The sequence below is a fragment of the Ictidomys tridecemlineatus genome, chromosome 1, assembly GCF_052094955.1.
Source record: "Ictidomys tridecemlineatus isolate mIctTri1 chromosome 1, mIctTri1.hap1, whole genome shotgun sequence".
In the NCBI taxonomy this organism is placed as follows: domain Eukaryota; kingdom Metazoa; phylum Chordata; class Mammalia; order Rodentia; family Sciuridae; genus Ictidomys; species Ictidomys tridecemlineatus.
In genome coordinates, this window is record NC_135477.1 from 240,689,840 (window position 1) to 240,713,571 (window position 23,732).

General features: G+C 38.8%; 1 protein-coding gene across 1 annotated transcript in view; it reads right to left on the reverse strand.

The window, feature by feature from the left end:
• Golph3 (golgi phosphoprotein 3) overlaps positions 1-7,981 on the reverse strand; it is a 33,547-nt gene extending 25,566 nt beyond the window's left edge. Inside the window, exon 1 of the mRNA XM_005325660.3 lies at positions 7,421-7,981. Within this exon, the coding sequence (XP_005325717.2) occupies positions 7,421-7,645 (225 nt within the window). The 5' untranslated portion in view covers positions 7,646-7,981. The remainder of the gene's footprint in view (positions 1-7,420) is intronic.
• Between the last annotated feature and the right edge of the window lie 15,751 nt (positions 7,982-23,732).

Consider the following 23,732-nt stretch of genomic DNA (forward strand, 5'->3'; position numbering starts at 1 on the left):
TCTGGGTTCAATCCCTGGTATCAAAAACAAAAACAAAAAATTCAGAGACAAAAAGCAGGACAATGGTTATCAGGGACTGAGGAGAGGGGTAATAGGGAATGAGTACAGAAATTTCCGTATAGGATGATTAAAAAGATATGGGAATGGTGATGGCTGCAAAACAATGAATGTATCTAATGCCACTGAATTATACACTTTAAAAAAAGACTTAAAATATTTTGTTATGTATTGTGGTAAAATTACCACAATTTTTAAAAGCTTAAAATTATTGGCTTTCCTTTTGCTCTCCTAGACTCTCAGATTAAGAGTATGAAGACCTTGGAAGGGAGCTCTACTCCTAATGTTTCTAGCCTAGAACTCAGGACACTGCAGTAATGTCCTGGGTTCCATTCCCAGCACCACACAAAAATATTAAGATTTCCAGCTAGTACACTGGTGTACAATCATAATCTCAGCTACTCAGGAGGCTGAGACAGGAAGATCACAAATTTAAGGCCAACTTGGCGACTCAGGGAAACCCCTGTCTCAAAAAACAAAAAGGGGTGGGAATAGCTCAGTGGTTGAGTGTCCCTGAGTTCAATCCCTGATAGCCAAAAAATAAATAAATAAAATATTTACTGAATGGTAGATATGTCAGGCTGAAATAATACTGAAAAATCCGAAGAGCACTGTAATTAAGTTTTGTAGTTTATTGGATGAATTCTGACATATAGAAAGGAAATAAACTTTAAAAATAGAGATTTTCTAACATTTGTACCTATAGTAAACGGTCTGGCACAGAGAATGTGTTCAATAAACATTGAGCTCAATAAACATAGACATGGTTAGAATCCTAGATGTTGTAGTTACACTTCTCCTAAATTCACTTATGAGATCTCTGGAACAGGCCATGGAAATGTTGACTTCATATTTCAAATCTTTTTTGTTTGTTTGGTACTAGAGATTAAACCCAGGACTACCACTGAGCTCCATCACCAGAGCTCATTTTCTTATTTTGAGACAGGGTCTTGCTATGTTAATTAGGGGCTCATTAAATTGCTGAGGCTAACCTCAAACCTTCAATCCTCCTGGCTCAGCCTCCTGAGTTGCTGAGTTTACAGTCATAAGCCATCACGCCCTGCCACTTGTAACTAAAAATCCAACTCACTACAACCATGAAACCTGAAATTTTCTACAGTCAATTTCAGGAGGAATAAGAAGAATGAGACAAACCAAAAACAAAAACCTTAAACTAAAACAAAAAAAAGAGCTCCATTAGGTCAATTTTGACTTTTGGGGGGTCATGAAAGTGTTTTGACTATTACTGAAAGTTACAGCCTTTCCCCAGGAAAACACACACATTTGCTCAAGGATCACAAAGTTTCTAAACCCCATCTGTTGACTCCAATTTAGTAATCCCTCCATTAAAGGAATATGTAAACTACATACAATTTATTAAGTATAAAAATAATTTTAGTTCAAATGTATTTATGATTAAAAAAATATGAGGGAAGCCCGGCATGGTAGCACACCCTGTAATCCCAGCAGCTAGGGAGGCTAAGAGGAGGATGGAGAGTTCAAAGCCAGCCTCAGCAAAAGTGAGGCACTAAGCAATTCAGTGAGAGCCTGCCTCTAATAAAATACAAAATAGGGCTGGGGATGTGACTCAGTGATTAAGTGCCCCTTAGTTCAATTCCTGGTACTCCCCCCAAAATAAATAAATAAATTATTTATGTTTGTATATATTTTTATTTATGTATGTATAACTGCATAGTAGAGGGACCCTGGGTTCAATTCCCCAATACAAAAAAATAAAATAAAATAAAAGTATATTTACCAGAAAACTCTTTTGGTAAATGCTGTACTTTACTCTTTGTTGTATTTCTAATATTTATTTTTTTAGTTATAGGTGAACACAATATCTTTATTTTATTTTTATGTGGTGCTGAGGATCGAACCCACTGCCTCTCACATGCTAGGTGAGCACTCTACCTCTGAGTCATAACCCCAGCCCCAGTTATATTCTTACAGATCAGATTTATCAAACAATTAACAAGAAAACAGCCTGTTTTCCATTTTAAAATTCAAAAACTTCAAAATATACTAAATGACATTTTAATACTATAATATGATACTAAAACAGGTTGCAGTCTTTCCAGCTTTGAAAAGAGAAACCTAAAACATCCGCATCAGCACAGGCATGAGAGGACAGATAGACATCTCAGAAGGCTTTATTAGACTTTCGAATTACTAAAAATCTTCGACAACATGAAATTCTGAATATTTGTTGAATGTATTTCTCATTTACAAATTTGTCACATACAAATGGCATACATCAACTGCAAATGTGGAAAGAATTTTTTAAAAAGTTATACATCTTGACAAGTACTATATTTCAAAGTAGTGACCATGGAAAATTTTTCCCCATTTTTGGAGCCAGTGTAAAAACCACAAGTCAGTCAGTTAAATTCAAATAACTGAATTTTAAATTTAATTATTATCCAGCTCAAGCATCTACTTATTTTTTTAAATTCAGTTGTACTGAAACTGTCTACAAACATTAGAAATACAACCTCTAAAAAAAAAAAAAAAACTTTACTGAAGGTGTTGGAACTTACAAAATAAAAATCACTCTAGAAAAAGACAGCACCAATGAACTAGAAAGAAAGAAGCTCAAAAAAAAAAAGTCAAAGAAGAGTTTGATACTACTTTGAAAAAAATCTCCAAAGAACTGTTGCTCTTTCCAGACCCAAAACCTAAGGAAAAAACATCTTGACTAGAGAATTCTGGCTGCAGCATAAAAGGTTAGGAGAAGATGATTCAAGAGGCCACCACAGAGTTACACACAATGGGGAACTCTCAATGACAGAACCAGGAAGACATGGTGGAAAATTAAACAAATGTCCACAACACTACAATCAAAACCATTTTACATGAGAATTCCAAAGCTCAGAGAACTTCAATATGTAAAGCAAATAATACATTTGGACCACAACTATGCTTCTCTTCACTTCTCTATTCCATAGGCAAACTTTGTAACTGGCAGATTAAAATAATCAAATCTAACCTTAAAACACTAAGATTTAGTGCTTGCCTCACATGTACAAGGCACTGGGTTTTAAATTCAGTTGTATTATTCAGTGTCCCCGGGACCACAAAAAAAAAAAAAAAAAAAAAGCTAAGATTTGCCACTAAAGTAATTCAAAAGTAACCTGAGGGGCTGGGGATGTACTCAGTAGTATAGCATGGGTTGGGTTGTTTCAACAGGCACACACACGTTATATGAAAATAATCTATTAGTACAGGTAATTATCAATAAAATGAAAATGCTCTATTGGAGGCATCTATAGGGAAAAAAGAAATAAGGATCACTAGCTCAAAGCCAGCCTGAGCAACTTAGTGAGGCCCTCAGCAACTTTCTGAGGTCCTGTCTCAAAATAAAAAATAAAAAAGGGCTGGGAATATGACTCTGTGGCAAAGTACACCTGGGTTCAACTCCTGGTACCAAAAATAAGTAAATAAATAAAAATAAAAAGGTTGGAGATGTGGCTCAGTGGTTAACTGTCTCTGGGCTCAATCCCTGGTAACAAAAATAAATTCAAATTAAAATAAAATGGGAGGGGGTAGCCTGGGGATGTGGCTCCATGGTAGAACTTGCCTGGCATGTGTAAGGCCCTGACTTTCATACCTAGCACAGCAAAAAATAAATGGGGAAAGAAAAAGAAAAACACCTACCACTTTTGCTCTCCCTCCCCCTCAAATACAAGGAGGGAAGGGCAGGGATAACAGAAATTAGCAAATTAATTGGAAGGTGAATTCAAGTGTAAACCTAAACCTATCTGCAATCCTTGAAATGCCACTGAAGTTACCTATGCCACTGATTCTTTACCCAGAGTGAGAGCAGAATCCCCTAAGGGGCCTAGGCATCTGTGTTTTATAAAAGCTGGGAAGGAAAATCACTGGTAAAAAATCTGAAATGTGCACTTAAAAAAAAAAAAAAAAAATCAATCTCCACGACTTTAGACTCACCCCTAATAGGCATTATGAAGCCAGACCATCTGCTTATTGGCAAACTGAACCTTCTGTTCAGTAAAAGGAAGGAAGAGACTTGACTCAGAATATCAAAGTAATCTTTAAAATATTGTAGATTGTGTTAAAAGTAAATTGGTATTACCCTAGGTACATGTATGATGACATGAATGATGTGACTCTCCTTCGTGTACAACCAGAGAAATGAAAAATTGTGCTCCATTTGTGTACTGTGAATCAAAATGCATCCCACTTCCATGTATAACTAATTAGAACAAATAAATAAATTTTTAAAAAAGAAAATAAGATTTTCAGCAATAATATTTAGTGATAAAGGGCTGGGGCTGTAGCTCAGTGGCAGAGCACTTGCCTCGCATGTGTGAGGCACCTGGGTTCCATCCTTAGCACCACAAAAACATAAAATGAAGGCATTCTGTCCATTTACAACTACAAAAAATTTAAAAAATAAAAAATATTTAGCAATAAATATTTGAAAACTAAAAAATATTTTCCTAATAACCCATAGGTCAAAGAGGAATCCCAAAACAATTTTTTAATATTTTAAATTGAATGAAATAATGTAATTTGTGAGATATTTAAAAAATAAGCAAATTGGTATGACAAATAAGAATAAACAAACGACAATTTCACACAACATGGACTGACCAATGAAGAACAAAAGCCAGACACAAATAAAAGTACAAAAACCAGGCAAATTAAGTTTATCCTGAATTTTAAAGTTAAGCAAGTGGTTATTCTCAAGGAAAAGATAGTGACTGGAAAGAAATTCAAGTGAGGTTTCTGGAGAGTTGGTCATAAACTATTTCTTGCCCTACATACTGATTTAACAGGATTCAGTTTGTAAAAATTTATGTTTATTTGCATTTTTCTGCAGGTTTATTGTCATCCAACATTTTTAAAGAGTCAAAATATGTAATTAATAAACCTGGGTTTTTTAATCAGAGTAAAATTTCATTATTAAAAAATTTATTTAAATGACTTTAATTTAAAATAAGGCTATAACATATGCACATATGTATGTATATATACATATATGTAAAACATGTCCAACGACTTGCCTAAAGTTTAGCTTTCAAATATCTTAAAAGTACTCAGATATTACAAAAGTGATTAAGTTAAAATAAACAGTGCATTTACTAATCCATATTACTACAGTTTAGAATTTATCAATAACAAATCTGGTAAGTTGAAATCTAATATTAATAAGCATAAATGCCTACGTTTAGGGTAAAAAAGCAATTCCTGCCCCCTAAAAAGGGAGAGGGGAAACTTACCAAGCAGGAAAACATGAATGGATGAGTTCACAGTACAAGTAATTACTATGTGAGTATGTGATGAAAGAAAAAAATAGAGGTTAATCTCTAAAACCAAAATCTAAGACAAACGCAAAACCCCAGATCACAACTCCTCAGACCTGCCTACAAAAAGCAGGGGAGGGGAGCCCTATGTGGTTGTTGAAATCAGCAAGAAGAATTAGCTATTGTGGACCTTGCCCATGACTTGCAAAATATAGTGACTAATAACAAACATATCAGATGGTTTCAATTACCTTCCAAAGAACTTCAAATTGTCTAAATAGTGTAAGTATCATTAAACATCAATAAATTCTTTAATTATGTTCTTGAGGCCCAATCACAGAAAACAGCAATGGTAATAGCTTTAAACATGAAGAGTTAATACATATTTTGGGGGAAAAAAAGAAGAGGTACTTATTATAATTCCTCACACTTAGTGACTCAACACCTAAAGCTACTTTTTGTTTTAGCATTTCTTTACAATTTAGTTTTACACAGTTTTATCCAAACAGAAGTATCAAAAACTAAATTATTAACCAGAAATGCTTGCTTTCTTCATTCTGCTTTTTTGATATTTTCTAAAATGGGGGGGGGGGGCCTCAAATAAAAATATTTAATAGTTTACTAACAAGAGTCCAAACTCTGAAACCTAAAAAAGGTCAAGTTGAATACTTTCTAAACCACATTTCTGGACATTAATATCTAGTTTATTCATCTTCAGAAAAAAGGAAATTCACATATGGCCTACTTTTATCATCACAATTCGGCAATAAACAGATACTGGGGGCCCTTTTACAGTCAAAGAGACATCAACTTTTTTCAAAGTGGCTGTTATTTATTAAGATCTGAGAAATCAAGTTATTGCAGACACCCTAGACATTTCTATCAAGGTAAAACTTAATGCATTAGATTACTAAATTACAAACAGTCCATAAAAAGACTCATCTATGCTTGATAAAATCTGGGGCATTAGGAAAAGAAAGTTTTATTGGGATGAAATCTTTTGCCCACCTTCCCAAATGAAAAATTAACTTAAAACAAACTTCTGCATCTGACTCTCAAAAGATGTTGTCTAGTTTCCACACTAAGGTAAAAAAGCTCCTAGGGCCACACAACTCATCATTTATAGAATATACAATCATGTATTTATGTACAGATCTCTTTAAAATTCGGTTTTGTAGCTGGGTGTATACGTGGAAAAGCAAATAAAACAAAATAGTTCTATTAGAATCTAGACGTGAGTATATATAAAGATGTTCACTGTAGTTTTTTTCCCCAACTTTTCTGTGTGTGATAATTCTGGATATTAGGATGAAAATGATCTATTTCAAAAGTCAGAACACAAATATCAATCGCAACTACAACCTACCTAAATCTTTGAGACCTTTCATCAAATTACAAACCTAGCATTTCAAGCACTTTACGAAAAAAAAGCCGTTCCTTTAAAACGTCAAAATTTTCTTCGTAACAGTCAACTAATAAAATTTAACAGCAATATTAAAGATAAACTCTCACCTAAAGCAAGATCATCTAGAAAGTCGTTTTCCAAATTTCATGACAACTTATGACTTTCAACTTTAATGGGAAAAATAACTTTTTCCTCCGAATTTTTTCATAACACCAAATGGTATACCTTAATCTGTTCAAAAGAAAATACAAATCCCCTGACAAGCGGATCTGTGGACCCCTCCCAGGTCCTAAAACCCGCAAAACCCAAGAGTTCAGGGCGCTGGAGGTCCTGGGTGTTCGGTCTAGCGGGCAGTCTCCAGGGTGGAAATGCAACCTAGGATCTACCCAGGCTGAACAGGCAGAGAAAAAGCGAGGAACAAACGCAGACTGCCGGGTGTCGAAATGGAAAGAGACTGTGAAAGGGGGAAGGAAAAATCCAAGCAATCTGTGCGAGGAGGATCTGGAAAGCACCGGGCGGCGCAGGAGGGAGCCAACTCAACACTCCTCGGGGCAAGCTGGGCGCTCCTGGCCTCCGGGCTCAGGAGCGAGGAGGGCAGGTGCGCGGGCCCAAGGCCGGCGCCCACCTGGAGCCCACCTGGGGTCCGGGCCCCGTGCCGCCGCCCCCGCCCTGCCCGCCGCGCCCGCACCTCTCGGTCCTTGAGGCCCAGCAGGAGCACCTCCTCCATCAGGGTCAGCCGCGTTTCCTTGGAGTCGCCCTTGTCGTCGTCGTCCTGCTCGTCGCGGCGGCTCTGAGCGTCGTCCTCGCCGCTGCCGCTGCCGCCGCCCGCCGCCCGCTCCTTGTCGGCGGCGTTACGGGAGGCCTCGGTGCGCCGCTGCACCAAGCCCGAGCTGCGTTGGGTCAGCGAGGTCATGGCTCGGGCCAAGGAGCCGCGCCGGGCCGAGAGGGACGCGGGACCGACCGGGTCTCCCTCCTCCTCCTCCTCCACCTCCTCCTCCTTCCCCAGCGGCCCCCGACCCGGGCTTCCGTGTTAAATCACTGTTCTGGGGCGACGTCGGTAGGCAACTGGTCCGGGAGCAGTCATGAGGAGACGGGTCGGGGTGAAGCGGGTGGGACCGGCGTCGGCAGGGCGGGAGATGAGCGCCTTCCTGCCGGCGGCCGCTGCCCCAACACAACCCAAGCTCCCCAGCGGAGGCGGCAGCAGAGGCCTTCCAATATGGCGGCGCTGGCTGACGTCACCAGAGGATGTGGCAGAGCCGGCGAGGGGCGTGTCCGGGGGCGCCGGAAGCGGCTGGATCGGGCGGGACTCTTGGTCTTCACCGCCCACCGCTCCGGGCCTGCAAGGTTCGCCCAGCCTCTCAGTCGCTACGTACCCTGGCGTCCCGTCCCACGCTCGAGACGTGTCCCGCGTCTGTCCGCCTCCCCGCTTCGCCCCTCACTACTTGGGCTGGAGCCAGAGGCCCCCAAGACCCCCTACGGGTGCGGTTCGATCCCGGGCGCTCTAGGTGGACCCCGCTCGGCTCGTAGCTGTCCCCTTAGCACCCCAGACACTGTGGCCTTAAAAGGAAGCTCCTGTCTTTGCGTCCGGGATCCCGCTTGGACGCCCGGATCCCCGCGAGCTGCAGGAAGGACTTTGCTCGCTGCTGGTGAGGTGCCAGAGGTGCGCTCTCTACCGGGACTTCCTGGCCCTTAAGAAGGAGCACCTGCATCCAAGTGGCTCAAAGTGGACTGGTAGTGTTTTCCAGGCGTAGAGAGGTTAAACAAATTGACCATTGGCTACTGCTGGTAAACCTTTTTTCCTTCCTTGCCTTCGACTTGTCCAGTAAAGTGACCAGGGCTCGGTGAGTGCTGTACACTTAGTACTGAACACGGTAAAACACTCGACCTTAACGATCCTTTTATAGAGACAATAAACCTGTTGGGTTTCATGCCACGTCTTTGTTCACATTAAATCTCTAAGTAATGACTAGGTTAAATCCTCTTGGCGTGCTTGGCAGTTTGTTCAAACCATGTTCGAGAATAGCAGTCAAGGGCTGGGATTGTGGCTCGGTGGCAGAGCACTTGCCACACACGAATGGGGCACTGGGTTCCATCCTCAGCACCACGTAAAAATAAATTTAATAAAAGGTACTGTGTCCATCAAAACTAAAAGAAAGTAAGAAAGAGAGAAGGAAGGGAGGGAGGGAGGGAAAGAAAAGAGAAAGAAAATTTAAAAAAAGGAATAGCTGTCAAACCGGAAAACCTGAGGGGTTTGGAGGAGTAGGAGAGCTGACATTGTGGGTCATCCAGTATTGTTTCAAATAATGAACACAGGCTGTGGCTGAGCAATGGTTTAGATGGATTTGTTTCCCCCTCCACAGATCCAGAACCTCTATGTACCAGATCAAGCCCAAGAAAGTGAGAATGCTCAATGACGCCACTGTGGAAGGGTGTGCACCAAGCCTACCTGACCTTTTTCCTGTCTGGGCAAAGTCATTTTCCCCTCAGCCAGTTTCTCCCATCCAGGTCCTTTCCAACTTTTTGTTCTTTCATCTCTCTTCTAGTTCTTTACCAAATAAATTAAAGCATGTTTCTTTGTGAAAGAAATGTAATTAATTTACTATGTGACTTAGTCAAATCCATAGTTCAAAATGTATAAAATTGTGTGTACATAAAGAATGAAATAGTGGCATTAGCAGGTAAATGGATGGAAATGGAAACCATCATGCTGAGGGAAATAAGTTAGACTCCAAACATAGTGTTGAGTGGTTCTTTCATATGTCGAAACTAAAGTAAAATAAGGGAAAGAAGGCAGTGTCACAGATTGGATATCAAATATATAGGGAAGATCAGTAGAGTAGGAGGTGGAGAAAGGAAGGAGGAAGTATGAGAAAGGGGAGGAAATTTGGAATGAATCTTTAACAAAATCACGTTACATGCCTACATAAATGTGCCAAAAGAAAATCCACCTTTATATGTAGAAAATATCAATCAAAAATAAATAAAAGAGCCAAAGAAAGTAGAGTAGAAGAAGGAGAATAGGGGGAAGAAGGAAGGGAGTGGGAGATAAGGATTGAAATCAAATTCCTTGCATTTATGACTTTGTCAGAATGAACCCAACTACTATGTGTAATGCTCTAACTTAAAAAAACAATGTGTGTGGGCCTGGGATTGTGGCTCAGGGGTAAAACACTTGCCTTGCATGTGCAAGGTGCTGGGTTCAATCCTCAGCACCACATAAAAATAAATAAATAAATTAAAGGTATTATGTCCAACAACAACTAAATATATATACACACACACACATATTTTGTTAACTGTGTAGCCAAAATCTTCCAGCACTGCTCCTGTTTATCCAGTTGGCCCCACCCCCTGCTCTCCTGAAGATTCTACAATATGCCAGCAATTCTCTGATAATCTTCCCTTAAAATGTGAAGCCAAATATCCCTCCGCTTGAGTGTGGGCCAGACTTAGTGACTTTTCCAATGAAGAGAATGTGGCCAACATGACTGTGTGTGACTTCTCAGACTAGGTCATAATATTCTTTGCAACTTCTTTCTTTCTCCCATAATCCCATCATTCACTTTGGGGGAAGCCCACTGCCATATCATGAAAACAATGGGAGAGCTATTCACTAAGAGACCACTGGGCAATGACAAAGTCTGTATGAATTTATCACAGTGAAGCTTTTGAGAAACAAAATTTCCAAAAGGATCTATCATGTAGGTGGGTATATACAGGGATATAACCCAATAAAAAGGCCTTGTAAATGAAGCTATAAAAATACCAGAAGAAAACCATGGATGAATTATTTTATAACAATAGAAATGAGAAGCATTTATCACCATGACACAAAATCTGATTTTAAAAAAAATTTAAGATTACATATTCACATAAAGTTGCAAAATTATTACAGAAGTGTCTTGCATGCCCTTAATCCAATTTCCTCCAGTGGAAACATATAACTATGATATGCTGTCAAAACAAGGGAATGAGAAGTGAACATTAGCACAATTCACACATTATTCAGATTTCATTGGTTTTTATATGCACTGTGTGTGTGTGTGTGTGTGTGTGTGTGTGTGTGTCTGTGTCTGTGTATGTAGGTCTATGCAATTCTACAATATGTACTCACCATCATAATTAAGATATAAAGCTGGTTCATCACAACAATCCTCATGCTACCCCTTATAGTCACAGCTGTCTCCAGCCTCTCACCCTACCCCATTTGTAACCTCCGGACCAGTGATCTGTTCTCGATCTCTATTATTCTGTCATTTGAGAATGTTACATATATGGAGTCATACACTATATAGACTTTTGGGATTTGCATTTTTCTTCTGCATAGTTCTCTTGAGATCTATCCAAATTGTGTATATCTATAGTTTATTTCTTTTTATCTTTGAGTCGTATCGGATAGTACATGTGTAGTACAGTTTGTTTATTCATTCATTGAAGGACTTTTGAATTGTTTCCACTATTATGAATATTTACATGTTTTTGTGTGGATACAAGTTTTCACTTATCTGGATTAATGTTCAGAAGTACAATTGGGAAGAAAGGAAGGAAGAAACAAACAAACCCAAGAAATTGTTTTCTAGAGAGGTTGCTATTTTACATGCCCAGACTAACTTTTTATGAAGCATAGAAGTATAAAATAAGTAGCAAATCTTTCAGAGGCATGCAATAATTTTTTTTTCTTTTAAAATATGATATGAGAGCTGTAGATGTGGCTTAGTGGTAGAGGGCTTGTATGGCATTCATGAGGTCCTGGGTTTGACCCTCAGCGCTGAAAAATAAAAAGCAAAAAGAATTGGGCAGAAAAAATGTAATTAACCATTAATTATATGTCAAAGAAGGCTGTGTTTTACATGTTGCTTTTATTTATTTATTTTTAGTTTTTTAGGTGGACACAATATCTTTATTTTATTTTTATGTGGTGCTGAGGATCGAACCCAGTGCCTCACGCATGCCAGGCGAGCACGCTTCCACATCCTCAACCTACATGTTGATTTTAGACTGAAGGATAGGTCACAATTCTTCAGTCCCCGTAATCATATTTTTACACCCTTGCTGTGGCCTTGTAGCAGCAGGAGTATACTTTCTCACTCTTGATGTCAGTTTAGCCCAAGCCTTGACCTCGGAATTGGCCACCTGACTGTCTTTGGCAAGCAGGATGTTACTGATGTAAAGCAAATCAAGGCTTGAAATATGCTTGTGACTTGGGCTTGTCTTCTTGTGCTCTCGCTAACCACCACGATTCGAAGAACTTCTTTCATGGCTTTGAGAATCACTTTGGATAGCCTCCCAGAGTTTCAAAAGAAGGAGAATGGAGCAGGTAGAAGCAAGCTCACAACCTAGAGGCAAGCCTAGCAAGCCCAGTTGAGATCAGCAGAGCCATTCAAACTACCCATGATTGTATGAGCCAGAAACAAAGGTTATTTTATAAGCCACTAAGTTTTGTGGTGTCAGATAGCAGTAGGTAAAGAATACTGATAAGTTAGCTCATTTAGTTCTCATGACATCCTGTGTACTATAATTAGCCCCATTTTATAGAAAAGGAAACAGGCACAGAGTCATTCAACATCTTGCCCCAGGTTACACAATCAGCTCCAGAGGCCACATTCTTTACAAGGACCTGATAATGACTCAGTGTTTTTAGGGTCCAACAACAACTACATAAAGTGGTCTTCCTCATAACAAACATAAAAGCCTGAAACAAATGTAAAGTTTCAAAGGCTTTAAATTTCAAATGAAAAAATTTCATTTTTGAATAAGTAATAAATTCACATATTTTATTTTCAAAAATTGAATAAAAAGCCTGAACACAAACACATTGCACTTCAACCCTGATATCCATCTGTTGTGAGCATAATTCCAAGATAGCTGCCATGGTTCCCCCCCACACACACACTTCTGTGTGATCCCTTCTCTTTGAGCCTGGGCAGAGCTAGAGTCTTGTTTCTAACAGAGTATGAACAAAGGTGAAGGATGTTACAGATATAATTAAGGTCCTAACACTTCCAGATAATCAAAAGAAAGACTACTGGGCTTAGCTGTAATACCAGCTACTTGGAAGGCTGATGCAGGAGGATGACAACTTTGAGGATAGCCTGGGCAATTTAGTGAGACCCTATCTCAAAATAAAATAAAAAAGGGCTGAGGATGTTGCTCAATGGTAGAGTGCCACTGGGGTGCAATCTCCAGTTCTGACAAAAAAGCATTGAAGAAAAGAAACTACAGGGGCTAGGGATATAGCTCAGTTGGTAGAATGCTTGCCTCAAATGCACAAAGGGTTGGGTTCAATCCCCAGCACCACAAAAAAAAAAAAAAAGAAAAAGAAAGAAAGAAATTACAAAGAGATAACACTTCACACCCATTAGGAGAGCTATAATAAAAAGATATACTTATCAAGGGTGTGGGGAAATCGGAATGTTAAATGTTATAGCCACCTTAGAAAAAGTTTGGTAAATCCTGATAGGATTAAATATAGAGCTACCATAAGATCTAGCAATTACAGTTCTAGGTATATACCCAAGATAAATTAAAATATATCATTTAAACAAAAACCTAAACATGGCCAAGTGGGCTGGCTCATGCTTGGAATTCCAACTACCCCTGAAGTTGAGACAAAAGGATGGTAAGCCTCTGCAACTTAGCAATACTGTCTCAAAATAAGAAAATAGAAAGAGGGGGCTGGGTTTGTGTTGAGGCACTGGGTTTAATCCTCATCATCACATAAAAAATAAAGGTATTGTGGCAACCTACAACTAAAAACTAAATATTAAAAATAAATAAATAAATAAATAAAAAGAGGGATATAGCTCAATGGCAAAGTGCCTTAGAGTTGAATCCTCAATAATGGGAAGAACCTAAACACGAATGTTCATACCAGTACAGTTCATAAAAGCCATTCAAATGTTCATCAGTTCATGGAATAATATTAGGCAATAAAAAGGAATGAAGTACTGGTACATGCTACAACATGGATAAACCTTTAAAAATTATTCTAAGTGGGGGCTGGGGATGTAGGTCAAGTGGTAGCGTGCTCGCCTGGCATGAGTGCGGCCCAGGTTTGATCCTCAGCACCACATACAAACAAAGATGTTGTGTCCGCCGAAAGCTAAAATATATATATGTATTATTCTAAGTGGAATAAATCAGTCATAAAAGACCACATATTTTCCTTAGAAAACTTGGAATGGAACCTCCATTTGACCCAGCTATCCCTCTTCTTGGTTTATACCCAAAGGACTTAAAATCAGAATACTAAGGTGACACAGCCACATCAATGTTTATAGCAGCTCAATTCATGATAGCTAAACTATGGAACCAAACTAGATGCCCTTCAACAGATGAATGAATAAAGAAACTGTGGTTCATATACCCAATAGAATATTACTCAGCCTTGAAGAAGAATGAAATTATGGCATTTGAAGATAAATGGATGGAACTAGAGAATAGCATGCTAAGTGAAATAAGCCAATCCCAAAAAACCAAAGGCCAAATGTTTTCTCTGAAAAGCAAATGCTGATCCATAGTTGGGGGGACGGGCAGTAGGGAAGAATGAAGGAACTTTGGATAGTGCAGAGGGAGAGAAAGCAAGAGTGAGGCAGTAGGGATGGGAAAGACAGTAGGAGAGAGACATGACTGTCCTATATACATGTGTGGTTACACTACTGGGGTGACTCTGTACCATGTACAGCCAGAGGAATGAGAATTGTGCTCCATTTGTGTACAATGTGTCAAAATGCATTCTACTGTCTATGTATAACTAATTAGAACAAATAAAAAGAAGAAAAAGACCACATATTGTGTGGTTCCATTTATATGAAATATCTAGAATAAGCAAATCTATAGAAATAGAAAGTAGGTTAATGATTGTTCAGAATTGGGGAGATTATCGGGAAAAAGAAGCAACTGTTAATGGGTATGGGGTTTCTTTGGGGGGATGATGAAAATGTTCTAAAATTCATCCTGGTGACAATTACACAACTCTATGACTATACATAAATACTTCGAATTTTACAATTTACAGGGGTGAATTTTGTGGTGTATAAATTATATTTTAATAAATCCATTATTAACAAAATTATGAATCTTCAAATTGGGTTTAGCTAGGAACATGTTCCAAGGTAATATATTTTCTTGGGGAAAAATTTGGTTTATGATTATGCTTTTTGTAATAATTGCTTTTAATTTTTAGATTTTTTTAAAAAGTTTTTAGTTGTAGATGGACACAATACCTTTATTTATTTATTCGTATGTTGTGCTGAGGATTGAACTCAGTGTCTCACACGTGCTAGGCACGTGCTTTACTACTGAGCTAAGAGCCCTAGCCCCTCATTTTTAGATTTAAATGCTGTGAACACAGTTTGTTTTGTTTTATCACCACTCATGGGGTGCTGATGAAAAACACATTTTCAGCATAAGAAAATGCTCAATTTTTAAAAACCAATATGTTTGGATTAGGATTTAAATTTTGAAACACAGTGTTTTTATTTACCTTCACTAAAGATTAGAGTGAAGAAACAAATATTATAAATGTACAGGAATACAGAGACTAGCTAAGCCATGAAAATAATTTTAGTTCTTTGCTTTCACCACAGTCTGTCACATGTTCCAGAAGTATATGGTTTAAGAAATGCTCAAGAGATCAAACTGGTGCACATTTCTGGAATTTTTCTAACTGCCTATTCATTATTCCTGCAAGTCTAGAGGTGAGATTTCTTGCTTTTATCAGGTAAAGCTTGGTCTCTCTCCACCATGATGATCAGGAATTCTCCTGAACTTCTAAACTAAATCTTTAACTATTAGTCTGCACAAGGCAGCATATGGAAAGTGACAACCTGGAGATCAGGCATCTCCTGACTTCTAAGTCACAGTCTCTATTTTCATCCAGAAGCTTCAGGGCAAATCTCTGGAGTTTACTTTGGATTTAAATATAATCCTCCATCCTTTTGCTGCCCTTGACACCCTTCTTTTCTCAGCCAGGGGAAATGGAATAGCTTACTCATTGCTACTTGGAAAATGGCCCCTTACACAGGTATACAAATTTAATTTCTTGCCTAAATCACATTCTCTGAGTGAATTATCATCAGTTCTTTGAGTCAGCCATGAAAAGAAATGCTCTCTTTTGTGAGATTGTAAATAAATCAGGTGTGACAAGAAAGACACAACTTTCTAAAGTAAGTAGAATGCCTTCTTCTTCACAAACCACACTATTTTCTCCTGGGAGTAAAGGTTGCTTTAAAGTCAAAGAATTGAATTCTTGAGAAGCTGTAGGAGATTCTACAAAGCCTAGTGTGGTTTGGGGTTTTGTTTGTTTAGTTTAGTTTAGCTTTGTTTTGTTTTGTTTTGTTTTGTTTTGTTTTGTTTTGTTTTGTTTTTTGCAGCACTGGGGATTGAGCCCAGGGCCTATCACTGAAATATACTCCCAGCCCCATATTCTTTCTTTTTTTCCTGCTCACTCCCACCTGGAAATGGGGAATAGACCCAGAGGCACCCTACCACTGAGTTACTTTCCCACCTTTTTATTTTTTGAAATTGGGCCAAGGCTAAATTGCAGAGGCTGGCCTCAAATTTGGATCCTCTTTCCTCAGGCTCCCAAGTCACTGGGATTATAGGTGTGCACCACCGTGCCTGTCTCAGAGGATATATTTCCTGTGGGCAGGTTATCTGACATGGAACTCACCAGGTTGCAATGGAAAATCCATTGAGCTGCATTCTCAGCTGTGACTCAACTGGGAGGCAACTGGCTCCCAAGCTGGCTAGGTTATTGGCAGAATTCATTTCCTCGTGGCTGTAGAACTGAGGGCCTCTGTGTCGGGTAGACTATTGGCCAAAGGCCACTTGCAGCTTCTGGAAGCTGCATGTGGGCGTCTTCCACATCTTACTTCCTCATGCCAACAAGGAGAATTCCTGTTGTGAATTTGCCAGCACAATGGAGTTTTATATAATCCAACACAACCATGGGGATGACAAGCCAACACTGCTTCCATATTCTGTTGTTTAGAAACCAGTTGAGAAATCTGTCTCACATTCAAGAGGAGGCCATTACACAAATGCATAAAAAGCAGAAGGAGGATATCCTTGGGGTCTCCTTAGGGTCTTCCCACCACAGTGGGCCTGACTTCTCTCCACATGAAGATGGAAAGTATGTGAATGAACAAATTAAAGAACAAGAGTAACCTACCTATCTGTATTTTTTGGTTATCTTTTTCTTTATTCATGGCTCCCTCTAAGAATTTCATATAATTATTTACTGCTATATAACAAACTATACCCCAAATTAGTGGTTTAATACAATAATTATTTTATTTGCTTGCTATTCTGTGTTTCAACAGTATGAATTGGGCCCTTCTGGTTCTGCTGGTCTCTGGTGGAGTCATTCATATGGCTGCAGCCAAATTGCAACTTGACTGTGTGGTTTAACAGTGAGCTCCCTCACTGGGGACTGGCAATGCTACAGGCTAGCTCCCAGACCACAGCAGGTTGGCCAGTCTTTTTCACATGACATGTAGTTTCCAGAAGGAGAAGTATCTGCAAGACTCAGAAGCTGTATAGTATAACTTGTGCTATTCTATTGATCACAGTAGATCCCAAGGTGAGTCCACATTCAACAGGTAGAAAAATAGACTCAACCTCTTTTCCTTTCTATTTTACATAATTAAAATCTGAACACTTGGGGCTGGGGCTCTAGCTCAGTGGTAGAGCGCTTGCTTTGCACAATTTGGGCACCGGGTTCAAACCTCAGCACCACATAAAACATAAATTAATAAGATATTGTGGGTTCATCTACAACTAAAAAAAATCTGAACACTTCAAGATTTACATGATAGTTATTTCAGGTATCGATCCTCATATACAAGATGAGGTTAGAGATATAATGGTATTTTTAAAAATTTCTTTTAGTTGTCAGTGGACCTTTATTTTATTTATTTATATGTGGTGCTGAGTATTGAACCCACTGCCTCACACATGCTAGGCAGGCGCTCTACCACTGAGCTACAATCCCAGCCCCAAGAGAGAATGGTATTTAATATTTATTTTTGTTAAAGTAGTTAGTTGATCTTTGCTCATATGCAATAATATATTACCTATGAATGTCTTCATGTGTCTTAAATATTACTGAATTTATTCTTAATAAGTTGCAGTGGTTTTTTCCAATCAAAACTCATGTTGAAATGGGTTACTAATATAGTGGTGTTGGAAGATAGGTTCTTTAAGAAAGAGTAATGCCTTTCTCCTTACACTGGCTTAATTCTTACAGAATTAATGTAGTTCTCAGGAGAGTGCGTTTTCGTAAGCATCTGGTTCCTTCAACGCCTCCTCTCTTCTTCCTGTACCAGCTCCCAACTCTTATAGGGTGATATCACGAGCCATGTTATGATGCAACATGAGGTTTCACCAGATATGGTCACCAGTCTTAAATTTCTCTGCTTCCAGAACCATGAGCCAAAATAAACCTCTTTTGTTTATAAATTGTTCAGTTTCAGATATTCTGCTAGAGTAAAAAACTAAGACAAAGCTTGCTATTTCCCTTTCTCTTTCAATCTTTTATTTTAACAAACATTTCAGAGTACTTATGTGAGGATGGCCTGTTAGGGTCCGGCGGAACGTCGGAGAAAGAGACCACACAAGAGACTGGCTCCATGCAATTAGCAAAAGGGGATTTATTGGGGATCCATTCCAGCATGCTGGGGCCCTGTGCTCACTCAAGAAGGGAGAGCAGCCCGGAGCCCAGAGCTGAGGTCAAGCAGAACTTAAGTACACTTTTTGGAGAGGGCGGTGGGCTTTGCATACATCAGGACAAATCATCATGAGGCGCGGGGAAATTGAACAACAACTCTGAGACGTGATTGGCACAATCATTGGCAGGAACAGGTTGGGCGCAGGTGATTGGTCATTCCTAAGCGGGTTACACATTCAAACTGATTGGTTCGGGCCCTGTGACGAACTGCACAGGGCCCTAGGCTAAATGGCCAGTAGGGCATTGTTTTAACTATCTCAGGAATCTGGGTGTAACAGAGGAACTTAATAATACCTAATTTTTACATTCAAGCTTTCCAGCTTAGAAACTTTACCCTTTCATTCCCCACTCCTTTTTCTGACTACTTTTAATCTTAAAAGTAATGAATCATAATTATTGGGGAGTCTCATTTTTTATCTCTGTCAGTGGAACATATTGCCTTCTGATTACCATGGGTTGTCCTGTGTTTCCTGGAATCATTTTAGCATGGCCTCCATTTTAGATTTCACTCGGTATTGGACCCCGATTTATCTAACTACACTGACTACCTAACTTTAAATCTGGCTTCATTCCCCCCTCTAATTTGGGAACTCCTTACTGCTGTGAGGAAGGGGGACGAAGAGGATCTCTCTGGCTTCTTCAGGCTGAAAAGGGACGGTGTGTGGCAAGCAGTTTGGAGTCCCCCTTAAAAATATCAGGTCTATCGAGTGGTCCATGCTAAAAGTCCAATTGAGAAGTAATAGGCTGGAGGGCCATTCGAGTGATAGGTGGTCTATAAGAGAAACAAGAATTCATTAGTACTAGAACCAGATTGATGCAACAAGAAATGCCACAGCACAGAAATATGCCAATGAGTATAATGGCCAAGACAGAGATTAACAATGTTTTCTATCAGGCAGTACCAGGAACTAGGAGTTAAGACACTGTTTCCACGACAATGTTGCTGAGGACATGGCTTCTATCTGAGCATGTAAATCTTTAAGGATATTTGTCACATTGTCAGAAATGTCAGGGATGTCAACACAACAACTAACATTTAGTGTTACAGATGTCTTTTCCCTTAAGATATAGTCTAATAATTTAATGCCATCTGATCCTGCAAAATCCTTTTACTAGTATGACCTCTGTGTCTAATAGAGAAATCTTTAATTCTGCTACTCAGGGCTGGATAACCATACTAGCAAACATCAAGCCTACCTGCATTGGTTAGAAATAAAGTCCTTAGACTAAAACTACTCTAGTAGTCCCTTTGACAGTTATCAGGCATTTCTGTCTAAGAATCTCTTTTGTAGCCTCCAGTCTACTTATTTATGGAAGTTACATTTAACTATTATTATCATTTAAGATGTCCAGGAACAGCTATGCTTTGGCTTTGACTGTCTTTGCTAAGTGTTTAAGATGAAGCAAGTCAAACTGACTTCTGTTTCTACCTATTGTTAACAGTCAGCTGAGTCTCCTGGGAGTCCTCGGGAACTTCACAGCAGCTTCTCAGTTCTGCTAGTGTCATTTGTGTTGGGATGGGTCCAGGCCTTGCTTGACCATCAGAAGATGCTTCCCTCAGAAGCATCAGGGATGTCTCCCTTCTCTGATGACCCTCCTCTTTACAGCAAATGCACTGATTGGCCTTCTGCCCTCCACTGGTCTCATTAATCTCCCTGCTTGGGAAGTTATGCGGCCTAGAGTTGCAGAGCCCTTTGAAAAAGTTCCCTATTCCCTGATTCAGACTGACTCCGAGGGCAAAAGCCAAATTTTTAATTTTAAAACTTAATCTTAAACATCTAGCAAATAAGTTAACAGCCTTATATTTAGGGTACTGAGCTTTAGTACCTATCTCTCTATCTTGTAGGTGATAACTCCTTATCTTAAGTTAACCCAGGTTGTGAGTTCTTAAAGCAGTACCTCTTTAAAACATTAACAGACAATCCTTAGACCATCTAAAAGCAAACTACAAAACAAAACTAACTAGGATAAAAACATATTTAGTTTATGTAATAGCTACCTAGAGTTTTGGCAGAGTTGTACATTATAATCCCCCTGTTTGATATCCTGGCAATCGTGACAAAAACCAACTTTTGGGCACAACTTTAATTGCACTAAAATCTGGTCTATTTTTTTATAGTCGCTCCCACATGTAGTGAGATGGGACATAGAGCCTTATCTCAAGTAAGGCGGGATTCTTCATAAATCTTAAGTACTATTGATCTTTGCTTTTTAGACATTATTTTACAAAGCTTACATAAACTGTTGCTCAAGTTTACATGAACATTAGCTAACACAACATAATATCACATCTAGAACATGAATTAAGGGAAGGCTGAAAGCTTTTAACCTCTTGTAGGAAAGTAGCAAAGTACTTTTGTGTTTTACAATAAAACCTTTACCCAGATTAGGCTCTCATTAACTTAAAAATACATTTAAATTGTGTCTCAGTGTAGAAAGCAACATAGAACTTTATATATCTTACTGATAACAAGTCCAGTTATAGAACACAAATGATATAATTGAATCTCCAACATGTTTTTTTCTTTTTAAGCCTAAAATCGCCATACAACTTTAGAACACCAGCTTGATATAATGTTCTTTTGAAGCTTTTACCTTACAGACTTGTATACCTGGAAGATATGAACACATTAGTAACATCACAATTACATTGATGATTTTATGTTAACCAAGTTTGGCTTTTAAAGAAATAACATAGCACAATTCTCTAAAAACAACACTTGTTTAACCAGCTGTTTAATTTCTTTAAGATTACTTGCTCAAAAACTTACACTTATAATCAGCTTACATAGACTTTCTTTATCACTTACTTAAACCCTCTTATTTACTTAAACTCTTATCCAGAAACACATTTTTCCTCTATTAAATCCATACCTAGAACCTTCTAGTTTCTCTTTTTTTTAATCTGTTAACCTCCTTCTGTTCACATTTTGAAACAATACTTGTAAACTTTTAAATTTAAGCAGAGTTAACATTTTATTAGGGCCTTTTTGAACACCTAGAGAAACGTATAAGCCTAATTTTAAAGACATCTTTAGTTTTATCTGTTTACCCAATCTAAATTGAACCATTTGAATCACGTGAATTAAAGATATTTGGATCTATTCTTAATTTTTCATGAGCGTTTCTCATCTGTCAATTGTTATATCACTGCAGGATATATGGACATACACACATACAGACATACCGACATACAACACATAACAAGAGTGTGCACACATAACAATAATAAAGGCCTCGTAGGTTTTCGCAGATGAAATCTCCATTGCAATGTTTTTTAAAAAAGCTCCACTGATCAGAAAAACATTAACCTAGGTCTGCAGGATCAGAATCACGAGCTCAAAAAAAAAAAAAAAATACAGAATCTAAGAAAAAGCAAGAGTCCTAAAAAAAGATGACTAGCCAGTAGTTAGTAAATACCATACAATTTACTTCTTTGGTTTAATCTAGTTTGAGTTCCCATAAAGACACTTTTACTCTTTTTTTTCCTTGGGCCTCAGATCTGTCTCCTACTGAGTGCTCCAGGCTTCTTCTATTTGAATATCAACTTAAGTCCTGGCTGAGGTCTGGAAGGACCTGGGAAAACCAGAATTCTGAGCAGAAACTTCATGCCTAAGGCATTTTAACCATAAGTTACAATTTTCAGGTTTGGAAGTTGAAAATTATGATAAAAGTTTAAGATACAATTTACAAAATTTCATCTTTATATCTTCCTACACTAGAAAAACTTGCTCACACAAAACTGAAAATAGGATCTTTCTTGATAATATAAAAGCCACCATCAGAAGAAGTTCCTTCAGGATCATTAAGCTACTTTCTTTGTTCTGAAGTTTCTATAGTAGTATTAAGTTACATTAAATTTGCCTAAAAATTTTTAAAAAGAACCACACACTACCATGCATATCTGAAATTAAGCTTTGAAAATTCCCAAGACTGTTGCTAATTAATGTCATTTCAATAAGCCAGACCAACGTTTTAATTCAACACTTTTTTCCCTAAATCTTACACACAGAGAAACAGATACCAAATCATAATTTACTATCCTTGCCCAAATCAATGCACTGTATACCTAGTGAAATCTCCTTAGGCTACCCAGTTCAAAAATTGATGAAAAAATAAAACTGAATGATTGGGAGTTACTTGCCAACTTGGAAGTAGAGTTCTTTTAATTTTCTATCCTAAGTATTTAAGTTCTCTGGCATGAATTATCTGAAATCACAAACTAAACAATTACCTAACCCTAACTTTTAACTGCAAGATTATGCAATGTTTCAATCTCATTTAGATACCAGATGTTACAATGAAACATCTTTTAGACACACATTTAGCCTAGATTATCCCCAAGAAACAATCTATAATAACCTTTAAAACAGACCAGATAAGAAAAAATCTCTCTAGGTTTTGAACTTCTATTTAATTATGACTCCCATCAGTGGCACCTTAGATTTCCCATGAGTGGACCAGATGTTCTCACATAGGGGCAACTATAGGTGTAAAATCAAGGGTCTCGGTGTGACTGACTTTACTGCATTTAGGTGGAGTAATCCTTACAGTGCAGAGAAAAAAATGAGGAAATTTCCCCAAAGCGAAAATGGCTCTGGCATCTGCTGGGAATTCCTCAGTTTTCCCTTTCACTTACAGGATTAGCTTCTCCAGTTTGATTTGACCTTAGGCACTAGGCATTTTTTTTTCTAACTTTTTTTTTTTGCTCATGGGTGGACAGGGGGCGGGGCAGTCCCCAGCCGACTCCATCTTCGACCCCGCCCACCCCGCTGTGGTGGAAATTCGCCCAGTGGCAGCCGGTTACGGGCAGAGGAGGGGGAGGGGAGACGGTGAAGGGGCGGAGAGGACAGGTGGGTGGAGGGGCCAGGAGGAATGAGGACAGGGCAGATCTGCCATACCACCGGGTTGAATCCTCCCGGCAGACTGTGCGGACCCCACCCATGCAGGAGGAGATTTCTTAAAAGCCCCCTCGGGAGTGTCAAAATTTGTGACTGAAAATTTGGTTCCCATTCCCCAAAGCCAATTAACACCAATTTAATAATGAGGACAGGGCTTTGAGAAAAGTCAAAGCGAGATGTCAAAGTTGTTAAATCTCCAGCAGGCATCTCTATTTGCACTCAAGCCGACTACGGAGGGAAAGAAAACATTGTTTTCCTAATTTTGTTTAACAAAGGGGAGCAAAGTTTACCACCAGCTTTGGAGCTGCATTCCCAAGCAACTCGACTCTGGGGACGGTCCCTTCTGCCTCAACGAGGGAGGGAAAGGG